Consider the following 12,135-nt stretch of genomic DNA (forward strand, 5'->3'; position numbering starts at 1 on the left):
TATATACACATACATACATATATATCTGAATAGTATTCAATAATTAATATCGTAGAACAAATTAATCAGGAAGCTAACGCGCAATTGCGTAGATTGACGGAGTCGAACAGCGTTTAAAAGACGTGGAGGCAGTAGTAAGGAATTTATTGTGCGACGGAGGAGCACACAAAAAAGCAAATTTAAACCAGTTTTAAACAAAAAATAACAAATATTTTAATTATACACTTAATAATATATATTACAATATTTTATTTTAAATCATATATACATATATGTATAACAAAAACACAAATAAGTTCAAACTATAAGTAAAAACAAAAATTGAAGAAAGAACTTTGTAAAACGCCAACTTTTTGTTGGTAACTTACAATTACTAAAACAAAAGCAAAAAAAAACGTTACACAGAGCAGGCAAAAGATCGAGACGAAACTAGCCGAATATACTCTGCGTGCTGAATACAAAAAAAATCTCAAATCTCAACGACACCCATTAGAGGCTTCAATTTGTGCTTAAATCCGCTTTTGGATTTTCGCGCAGAAATATTTAGTGCCACCAGTGGCTGCAAAGAAGTCTGAAAAAGGCGCCATTTTAAAGCGAATACAACTACATACATAAATTATTAAATATTAAAACCAAAAAACAACAAAAAAAAACAAATTTATCAAAAGAACATTGCCAAACGCTGAGCTGAGACGTAACGGCCGACCAACCAACAACCAACCAGCAAAATCCCGTGGAATTTCATCTACTACTCTGCGTTATTATAGTTGCTAAACGGACATAATATACAAAGTATCAGCAGGCGTACATCAATCTTCTTCTATTCTATTAAGACTTTACTCGCAAAACAAGCCATTTTACTAATTGACGATATATACGATAAATATTTTTCCAGCGTTATTTTTGCATATTCTCTTTATTGAAGCTGCTTAGAAGCAAACTTTGTTCCCACAAAAACCACGAACTTTCCCGCGCGTTATACTTTTTATCGCTTTTACTACAACAACAACAACTACTACTACTTATATATTCATCGTTCTAATTTATAAAATTGTGTCGACCTGGTCATTTACATATATGTATACAATATATATAGATATATATATATTCTCATAACTTGGAAAGATACGAACGCCATATTTGTATTATTTTTTAAATTTAAATAAATATAAGCCAAAGCCAAGCACTTAAAAACACAACAACAGCATTCGGAAAAAAGTCACACTCACAAAATCCAAAATCAACAAAAACAACAAGGATATCAAAAAACTCTGAACAACACAAATCAAATCAGCTTAAAGAAGAAAAAAACTGAAGGAGGCGAACCAAAAACGAAATTGAACTCTACAAAAAAGTTTAAAGGAAAAAATCTAGATATACACCTCAATACATATATATATATCTCGAAGTAACGGCATTTGCCGCATTTTGCCTAATACAAATCACCGAAACTCCATCATCTTCCGTTTTTGCCACCAGATTTTGAAGTATTTGTAAACTCAATAATAACAACCAAAACAAATTTTACTGAGATTCTCAAGCTTTACAATTAGCACTACCGAACTGCTTCGCTTGCACGCATTTAACTGCAAGTAGATTTTGCCACAACTTTTCGCGTATTTTCTGGAATTTTCGTCGTATTTCTTTTGAACTCCAATTATCAAAGCAAACGCCACTTATGGCATCACTCGAGGAACAACCAATCGCAACGATCACCGCCATTTCCACCTTTGATCCCGCTACCACCAATACCTCTGCTGATATCGCTTCGAACGTAACCACTACTTCCGGCTCTTCTGCTGCTGCTGCTGCCAACGCGCTCGTTGGTAATTTGTCGACGTTGGACTCGGATTTCAGCCTCAGCGCTTGCGCCGAGAAACAACTTTTAGCGCCTGGCGCTCTCCTAACAGGCAGCAATAGCGCTGTAGGTACTCTGAATATCAATACCACTGCTACGACGACTGGTGCGGCTGTTGATTCGATTGTGGAAAAGCTCGTCAGCTCGCTAACGCTCGATATGGACTCGGACTCTTTGGGTAATGGCAATACAACAATGTCACGTGATTTCAACTGCAACGGCAGCGTTGCCAGCGAGCATAAGAGCGTCTCATCGCGTTCTTCCTCCTTGGCGGGCAACATGTTTAGCGAGGTGTTCGAGAATAAGGGCAATGACTTGGAATCCGGTTCATTGGAGGACTCGTGCAGCTCGATCGGCGCCGATGGCATGGATAAGAATTGCAAGATTTGCAGGTAAGCGTATATAGTTTAGTATATATATTTGATTTCTATTAACATTTATTAATTGAACACCATTTTACTTGCAGCTCGCGTTTAGTGACACCACGCGTGCTCTCATGCCTCCATGTATTTTGTGAATCTTGTCTGATGAAACTGCTTACTGAGGAGTCGAACGGCAATTCATCATCGGCATCGTCCACTACTTCAACCGCCGGTGAGCTAATGCCGCCATTGAAGTCTGTTATCGAGTGTCCCACGTGCAAACAAGTGACTATGGTAAGCAAATTAATGCATGGCCTCTATATAATAAGAAATATTCTCCATTTTTCATGCTAAATTGAGGAAGTTGAAAAAATGTTTATTAGCTCAAAAATCTTTATATATATTTATGGGTAGAAAAATGCGCCTGAAAATATATTATATTAATTTTTCCAAGCATCATTTTCCCACCTAAAAATATAGAGTAAACGCAAAGTGGCTCAAGCTGGCAGTAGAAAACGTGTTAAAAAGCCGTTATCCTGCTTAAATAATAAATTCTTCAACTTAACCAAATTTCTAACCAAACGTATCTCTTTTCTGTGCAGATTGGCGCCAAAGGCATTGAATCGTTGACTTGCGATTACATTTTGACCAACATACTCGATCTCTCCACCATCGAGTCGGAGCAATTGTCGTGCACTTCGTGCAAGAGCAAGGAGAAGGCCATTTCACGCTGCAGCGATTGTGCTAATTTCTTGTGCAGCGGTTGCGACAACGCCCACAAGTATATGCGTTGCTTTGAGAATCACGAAGTGGTTAAGCTCGAAGACTTGCAGAAGTCCACCGCCGACAAGCCATTGACCATACACAAGCCGCTTTTCTGCAATGTGCATAGCGCTGAAAATCTCAAATACTATTGCTTCAATTGCCAAATACCAGTTTGCAACGATTGCTTAATCGCCGATCACAAAGGCAGTGAGCATCACTACGATGTCATCGCCATGGCCGAGAAGTCAGTGCGTGTTGATGTGGAGAATTTGATGAAGGAAGCCAAATCAAAGGTAACTAATTTTAAATTTCCTTTTGGGCATTTGTTATATCTTTCAATTTCTACTTGATTCCAGGTGCAATATTGTGATGCCGCCGCTTCGAATCTTTCCAGCGCGCTCACTGAACTTCAAACCCAACATGATTCGGCACGCGCCCGCATTGAGGAGACCTACCAGAACTACAAGAAGATCTTGGAGAAATGCCGCGACCAATCACTAAACGAGTTGGGAAAATTACACTCGGAACGTGAACTCAAAGTTATGGACTTGCTGCAGAACATCGAAAATACGATGGGCAAAATCGATAGTACTTGCAAATTCACCATGCGTGTGCTGGATCAAGCCAATGCCGCCGAATTTTTGTCCATGAAGAAATTGATCAGCTCGCAATTTATAAACCTGATCAACAGTACACCAAAGTGTGACATTAACTATTCACTGACCTTCGACACCAAGGCGGAAAAATTCGAACAGGTCGCCCAAGAGACCTTTGGTAAATTCCGCACTGAGTCAACTCCACCCTCACCGAAGGAGAGCACACCACCACCCACGCTACCGGGCATGCCACCCAACATGATGAGCAGTCGCAGCGGCGGTATGAACACTTGCGGCTCACAAGGTCAGCTAGCCGGTGGCAGCTCCGTTACCGCCAGCAGCCCAATATCTTTGCCGACTTCCATGCAAAGCTCATTCGATGGTGACTTCTCGGTATTGGGCAATGGATTCCTCATGCCGAATGTATTGACACCGGACTCGCCACCACATCAGCCACCGACATTGCATCACCAGATTTCCCATCAACAACAACAACAGCAGCAGCAACAACAATCACAGGCACCGGCAACACAACCACCAGTACATGGTGTAAACAGTGTACGCGGCGGTTTTGATGGCGTTGGTTGTGTTGGCGGTGGCGGTGGTGGCTTGCCAGGTACAGGCCTTGCCAACGGCTTGAATGCGCTTACAGGCAGTCATGGTCCAATGCATGGTCACAATCAAGGTCATGGTCACGCCCACGGACACAATCCGCTTGGCGGCAATCCATTAAGCGGCGCTGGTAATAATTTGGGTGTTGGCTTGAACAACAATCCATTAGGCAATGGTATAAACGCTTCGCTCAGCCAAGGCTTAAATGGTCTGGGTGGTGGTGCTGCTGGTGGCGGCGCCGGCGGCGGCAGTGGTATGAATGGCGGCCTTAATGGCGCACTCAATGGAGGACTGAACGGACCGAATAATCCGGGCGGCGTTGGTGGTGGTGCACCGCCACCAAGCGCTTACAACAGTATTCTCGAGTACAATTTGTCACGTCTTGCCAGCCTCACGGAGGCCACACCGGATGTCACGCTCAACGACGCCTTGGTGGGCCCCGGCGCCGGCGCTGGTGGTCATCACCAGGCGGTAGTGCCAGCATCGTCGGCACAGAATCAACAGATCTCATTGGCGGACATACTGTCGGGTGATCAACGCGCTTTCAACAATCTTCAGGCGCTGGCCAAAATGGGACTCAATAACAATGGTAAGTAGAGTAGAAAAGAAAACGCTGCTCTTGCAATTGTAGTGTGTGAAATTGGTTACGCTCATTTTAATTGATACCGTTAGTCACCTCCACCACGACCTGCACCACCTGCCACTCATAGTTTTATAGCACTTTTGTTTTTCGATTTCGGTGGATTAAGTTAATTTGTAGCAAAGTGTAATTTGTTTTACTTATGATGCTGAATTAGTATTTTTATGTGTATTATTATGGTATAGTTGAAATCTGTATACTATTTTTCTAAGGTCAGAGTTCAATTTTTTTTTTTATTTATAATGTAGTATTACCGTTTCTTTAGCATAAGTTATTTACCTTTTTATTTTGTAATTTAATTTCCGTATATTTTCTTGATTTTTATTTACCTTTTATCCTCTCTTTATTCTTGCATATGATTTTTATTTTCGAATGGCTTCCACACACCACCACCACCACAACAACCACTGTATCACTATTACTATTATTATTACCACAAAATCTCCTTGAAATTTGTCAAACGTCCTTGCGCATCGCTCCGCTTGGTTCCGCTCCATCCAATTTACCACTACACCATCCACACAATCCACAACAAAAAAAATTAAATCAACATAATTATGAATTAAAAAAAAAAATACAAAAAAAAAATAAAAAATGCCAATGTGTTTGCCAACCCACCACACCACGTCGTAATTACAACGTCATTTCGTTTTCTGTTGTCGTTGTTATTGTTGGCATAATACAAGTAGATTTTCACACAGACATGAATCAGCTTTTATCGAGCGGAGCTTCACCCGGAATTGATTGTATATTACCAGATTTCTGCCTACCCGCAGCCACATCGCCCAGCCTATCAACACTCGGGCCGCTCGGCGCTGGACCCGTCGACGATATGTCCATTACGAATTTCCATGCCGGCGCCGCACCGGGCACAACCAACATTGTCACCGGTCGCAACAAGGCAACACCCATGCAGATACGTTGTAAATTCGGTTCGCTTGGCACCTCTAAGGGTCAATTCAATTCACCACATGGTTTTTGCTTGGGTGTAGACGAAGAGATCATTGTCGCCGATACGAATAATCATCGCATTGAGGTTTTCGACAAAACCGGTACACTTAAATTCCAATTTGGCGTACCCGGCAAGGAGGAGGGTCAACTATGGTATCCCCGTAAAGTCGCCGTTATGCACACCAATGGCAAATTCGTCGTATGTGATCGTGGCAATGAACGCTCACGCATGCAGATATTCTCAAAGTGTGGACATTTCATGCGCAAGATCGCCATCAGGTGAGTAGTGACGCACTTAACTGTTAATTAAAACTTTTCTAATCCTAAACTTTTGTTTTATGTACTTTCTTTTTAGATACATTGATATCGTCGCTGGTCTGGCTGTTACCTCCAAGGGTCATATTGTGGCTGTAGATAGCGTATCGCCAACAGTTTTCGTTATATCCGAGGATGGTGAGCTCGTGCGTTGGTTCGATTGCAGCGATTATATGCGCGAACCGTCCGATATTGCCATACGAGGTAATGCGCTAATTGTCTTATGTAAATGTTTTGCAAAAATTAATTGTTAATTTTCTTCTTTTTTTTTTTGTTTTTAGACAATGACTTTTATGTCTGCGATTTTAAGGGTCATTGTGTTGCTGTCTTCCAAGAGGATGGTACTTTCCAGTATCGCATCGGTAATGAGAAGGTCACATGCTTCCCTAATGGCATTGATATCTCGAACGCAGGCGATATTTTAATTGGCGACTCACATGGCAATCGTTTCCATGTGGCCTGCTATTCGCGCGATGGAGTTCTGCAATCTGAATTTGAATGTCCTCACGTTAAGGTGAGTTGGGTAACAGTATTTAAAGTTATAACTTTTGTATTTTGTAACATATTTTTTAGCGTCAATTTATTTATCTATGTAAAGAAAACTTGTACGAAATTTTTTTAGGTTATGTTATGCTGTAATTTACAATATTGTTGCTATATTGTTTTATCTTTAATTTTTTTTATCGTCTAAAATAATCAATATACATATGCAATTTTTCCACTATCCAAAAGGTTTCACGTTGCTGTGGTCTAAAGATAACATCCGAAGGTTATGTGGTCACTTTGGCCAAGAACAATCACCATGTGTTGGTACTTAATACGCTCTACGTTCACTGATCGCAAATCAAAACCATAACTAGCAGTAGCAATATCAGCGTCAGCAACAATAACAACAACAACAACGATAGCAGCATTAATGTCGGCTGCAAAAAAAATATCTTACCAATGAATGTGTCCAGTGGCATTGGTGCTGGTATGGCCGGCGGTGGCAGTGGCAACAACGTTAACCTTTATGAAAACGGCAATTGTAACATTGTGGCCAACAATAGCGTTAATAATGCCGCAAGTAGCAGTAGATACACATCAAACAATGGCGGCATCAATAGCAGCAGCAACAACAACAGTCATAATGCTAGCAATCTTCACCACGCTTATCATCAGCAACAGCCATACAATCACCCACAACCACATAATCAGCACCATCATACAGCGCCGCATTATCAGCACCAGCAGCAGCAACAACCACAACAACAGACTCTAAATAGTAACAACTCTAACAACAGCAACATCACAACTGGCATCGTACACAACAACAACCACAGCAGTCAAATGCATAACTTGACGACAGCGCCACGTTCAATGGAAAATAAATCAAATCTCTGGTTGATGATGAACGGCGCTGGTGCTTGTGGTGTGGCCGGTGCAGCGGCCAACAATAATGGTCCGCATGCTTTCAGTGGTGGTTGTGTTGGCGTTGCTGGCGAGCGTGCTTTGCCACAGCCACCGCATGCGCAGCACTAATTCCCAGCTACCAAAGCCGGAATGCAATGGACCCGACAACAGTGACCATTTTAGCAGGTAAATTGCTTTTAGTGGGGCCAAAAACAAAAATTATGCAGTAACATAACCTTACATACTTTAAATGTACCAGTGAAAACGAATTATTCGATTAACTAAATGATGTAGCTATTTTAAATGGAGGTAGGTTTTCACGATTTCGTGGGTAAATACAAATGGATAAAAAGTAACTATAGCAATTATAAACAAACAAAAAAAATGTAGTATACAAACATACACTTACAGAAAATACTAATAACACCAAAACACAACACTGCGACTAGACAATTTGAAATCTCAAACGAAGAAAAATCAAATTAAAAAAATTACAAAATCGCCAAAAATCAGTAAAAAAAATATACATCCAGCTTGTTCAAATTTTAGCAAAAGCAAGCTTTAACCTACACACGCAAACATATATATACACATATTGTTTTTGATCTCTTTTCCAAGTTTGATTGCTTTTCAAATTTATACCAGTTCACTATATTGAAGAAACAAATTTACAAAAGCTTTTAACAAAAAGTAATCATAATTTTTTTCGAGTAAGCTTTTATTTACAGATTACCATAATATTTAAAACTTAAAAAAAAAATATGTTTTTAATGGCCAAATTCTACGCTGTTGCAATACACGCCTACATATAAATGTAGCTGTATATATGTATATACACATATATGTCAATGTACACATGCATTTATCTAAAAAAATATGTAATTCATATAATACGTTCGATAAAAGGCAATACAGTGTTGAGCACATAGTATATCGGGTGATAATTTCACGCATACATTCAGACAAAAATTTATGTTAAAAAAGCTGACTGCGCGGAAACTTAACACCACAACCTGCCAAATATTGTTTTAACTTAATATTTTCGATTTAATGCAGCACACATTTGCGTAAATACTTCAGAAATTTGAATACACGCGAAATGTAACGTAAAGCGAAATTATAACCACAAATAATTGGGACAAAAATTAAAATTTCTTCAAAAAAGGTATTGCCAACAACAATTCTGTGATACAACTTAAAAGCGCAGTAAAATTGACGCGCAATTGTTATAAATTGTTATGCGGCGCTCATGACATTGGCTTGTTCTCATTTATGCGAAAAAGATGTTAAATTAATCGATCAGCTGATTGCGCCACTTTTTTACTTTCATATTTAAGGTGTATGCATCACCCATTTACTCCTGTTGTGCTATTTGTGCTAGATGTATTGCCTGCGAGTCGGTGTGCTTGCTTAATTACATAGTTTTTGTTATTGCAACAGCTGGTAAAGCGCGATTGCGACAATATACAATCGCATTTGCAGCAATTAATTTAATTAAATCGAAATGAGCATTTAAATACAAATACTGGCAATTTGTCTTGTTTTCACCCTCCTTTTTAAATCGGTTGTTATTGATGTTGTGACAAGTTTAGTGATGACAAGTGACAATTCGAAATGTAGTGCCAGCAAAGGGTGCTTCGTAGTCATTTATAATTTTAAATTAGAGAAACATTTTATTTTATTTTTTTTTTATAACGAAACGAATTAATTACATTCATTCATACAAGTATGTATGTATGCAGTTGTGAAAAAGAAATTGTATATAAGTTGTACTATTATGTTTTGCTGCTATTATTTTTATATACAATTTTGAAGCAACAACCCGTTTAAAAGCAACAAAATATTAATTAAATATACTTTTAACAAATTTTTTAATTGAAAATTGGTGAGACCAAATACATCAACGAATGCATTGCCAACTAATGAAGACGTCGAAATGAAGCGTTAGCATATTTTCATTGTTTGAAAAAGTGTATGTGGCGCTCGAACTGCATTTGTTTTTTATTTTAACTTTTTTTTTGTTCTTCAAACGGTTTGTAAAGGAAAAGCAATACAAAACTTCATACATACATTACAAACATATATTATTTTTTACAATTACAAAATAAGAAATTGAGAAAACGAATTCAACAACAACATTAAGAAGGCTGGTTTTCCAAGACATTATTATTACTAAATATTATTAAATTACAATTTTAAATACTAAATATTACATTATTACTATATTACATTTTTGAAGCAAATGAAAATATTTTACATATTTTTTTCTGCGTTGCTTACATACATACATATATATAAACGTTTATTTAAATCCGACTTTCTATATGTTATAAAACGAAAGCTTTTTTCTTGAAATTCAATATTAAATCTTCTATTTACATACACGCATATACATACATATATTGCGAACAACAAATTTAACTACTAACACAAACAAATGCAAATGTGTAAATACTTTTACTTTTACAACATTGGCGGCGAATTCCATAAAAATATGAATATTTTGTAAACAAGTGGTACTGTTATGACCGCCCAAATGATTACTTTATTTTGTTTAATTTTATCTATTTTTCCTGTTTATGCTTTTGCGCAGTTATTTTTATTACATACATAAATGTTAAATGAAAGAGAAAAACAACTAAAAAAACAAACATACCAGCAACTTGCGTGTTTCAAATATTTTCTTGTCATTTTTTGTATTATCAATATTTTTAACGTTATTTTTACTTTATTTCATTATTTCATATTAACGAAGAAACAGAAACTTTTAAAATTAATATTACATATATGTATATTTACAAATTCAATACATATTATATGTAAAAAAAAACTACAAATAATGTAAAAAAAAAAACAAAAAAGCTACCTAAGAATTTTTATTGCAATTTTTAATCAATATTATTTGTAAAACTAATTTTCAATTTGAATATTTTTTGTTTTATTTTAATTTTTACAACATGTAAAATGTATACATACTTATAAGACTTTTATTGAAGTGAAATGAAGCGAAGTTAAGAAAGAAATAAAAAATATGTATTTTTAGCTTAGTAAGCTGCGAATTTACGGTCGTGGGAAGGCAATTGCTATATAAAAAACATATAAAACAACAAATATATACATATACATATATTTTAAAAAGCAAAAAAAAGAAATACAAAATCAACAACAACAACCATAACAAACACAACCAATAATCGCATATTTTCAAGTCATTTTTATTATTATTATTTTAGATATTTTTATTATAATTATAAATAGCCTTAGTATGATGACTTAAAAAAATATTTACAATAATTGTTAGTGTAGTTCGTATATACATACATGCATAGTTGAAATTCACAACGGCGAATTTCAGCAAATGTAAGCAAAAACAACAAAACAAAAAAATAAAAAAAAAAATATATATTTTATTCAAAACTTTTGTGCGTATTTACACGCACACTTAGCGAGAAATAGCAAACTTGAGAGAGAAATTAAGCAAAGCTTTGTGAAATTGTGAAATACTTTATATATATTATATATAAAAATGTCTGGAGCAAATGTGTTTAGATTTTATTTATACAAAAAGTATAAATTACGTTGTTTTAAATTAATACCTGCACAAAATTACAAAAAGTGTAACAACTCTGCATTATTTTAATATTACAAACTGAATTTTATTGTGACAATATTGTTTTTGTTTCGAATTTTATAGAAATTTGAGAATTCTTCATTTCACACATACTCAAACACTTGCCACTTGTGCGCCAAAAACTAAACTATTCGTATTATTAATATTGCGTGGCTATACCATTTTATATGTTTATCTAAAGAAAATAATACCTGAAAGAAAAATGCAAAAATTAGTTCCCTCACAATCAATGAGTGGCTTAATTTTAAAGTTATACATAAGCAATTTACATTTGCTTAGATTTTAGTTAGAATACGTATACTTTTATTCAAATTGTAACCCTTATAAATGTATCTGCTGCTGTGTTTTTTCTTTGTACTGGGTTTTGTCAAACAAAACTTTTTTTTATCCTACAAAATTACTATAAACATTGTTTTCTTTATTTTTTTTTCTTAAAAAAAAATAAGTTTATATTTCTATTTAAGGCTTAGATGTGTACTTTTTGTTAAATAATTAGAAAAAATGTAGAGGTGAACATGATGAGAAGGAAAGGGTGAGAGCGAGAGGTAGCGGTAGAGCAAGCAAACAAGTAACAGCAGCAAATTGCATTTTCGCGCTGTATGCCAAAACGTATTGATATTATTTTTCACTTCCACTCAACACAAACAAACTAAATTACAAATTTTATTGCTTTAATATTAATTTAAAGTGTTTTAATAATATGTTGTAATTATATATACTTTTTATTTTAATTGTATTCGATTTTTATTTATTTATTTTTTGTTTGTTTTGAGTTTTTTGCTTAGATGTTACTTTAGTTTAAAATCTTGAAATTTTTGAATATTTTTTTTATTAAAATTAAAAAAAAAGGATTGTTTCTTTTTTGTTCAATATCATATACGGTGAAAATTTATAGTCTTTATTTATAAAACATACATATATGTATTTTTAACACTCTACTATATATTAGTTTTAGTTTTTATTAAATATTAAGTGAATCAACGTAATGCGCTTTTAATGATGTCCTTGTTGTG

General features: G+C 35.8%; 1 protein-coding gene across 4 annotated transcripts; it reads left to right on the forward strand.

The window, feature by feature from the left end:
• The first annotated feature begins 1,244 nt into the window (after nt 1-1,244).
• LOC120774069 (brain tumor protein) lies at nt 1,245-6,956 on the forward strand. 4 transcript variants are annotated; one of them, XM_040103376.1, is made up of 8 exons: nt 1,245-2,250; nt 2,325-2,514; nt 2,823-3,278; nt 3,342-4,782; nt 5,520-6,063; nt 6,140-6,303; nt 6,381-6,613; nt 6,832-6,956. In XM_040103376.1, exons 1-8 carry the CDS (start codon nt 1,679-1,681, stop codon nt 6,934-6,936), a joined length of 3,705 nt encoding a protein of 1,234 aa, XP_039959310.1. In that variant the 5' UTR covers nt 1,245-1,678; the 3' UTR covers nt 6,937-6,956. The 4 variants fall into 4 exon arrangements, with proteins under 4 accessions (XP_039959310.1, XP_039959311.1, XP_039959312.1 ...); XM_040103377.1 differs by having other exon boundaries at nt 5,523-6,063; XM_040103378.1 differs by having other exon boundaries at nt 5,592-6,063.
• The last annotated feature ends 5,179 nt before the right edge of the window (nt 6,957-12,135 follow it).

Source organism: Bactrocera tryoni, chromosome 4 (assembly GCF_016617805.1).
Source record: "Bactrocera tryoni isolate S06 chromosome 4, CSIRO_BtryS06_freeze2, whole genome shotgun sequence".
Lineage (NCBI taxonomy): Eukaryota > Metazoa > Arthropoda > Insecta > Diptera > Tephritidae > Bactrocera > Bactrocera tryoni.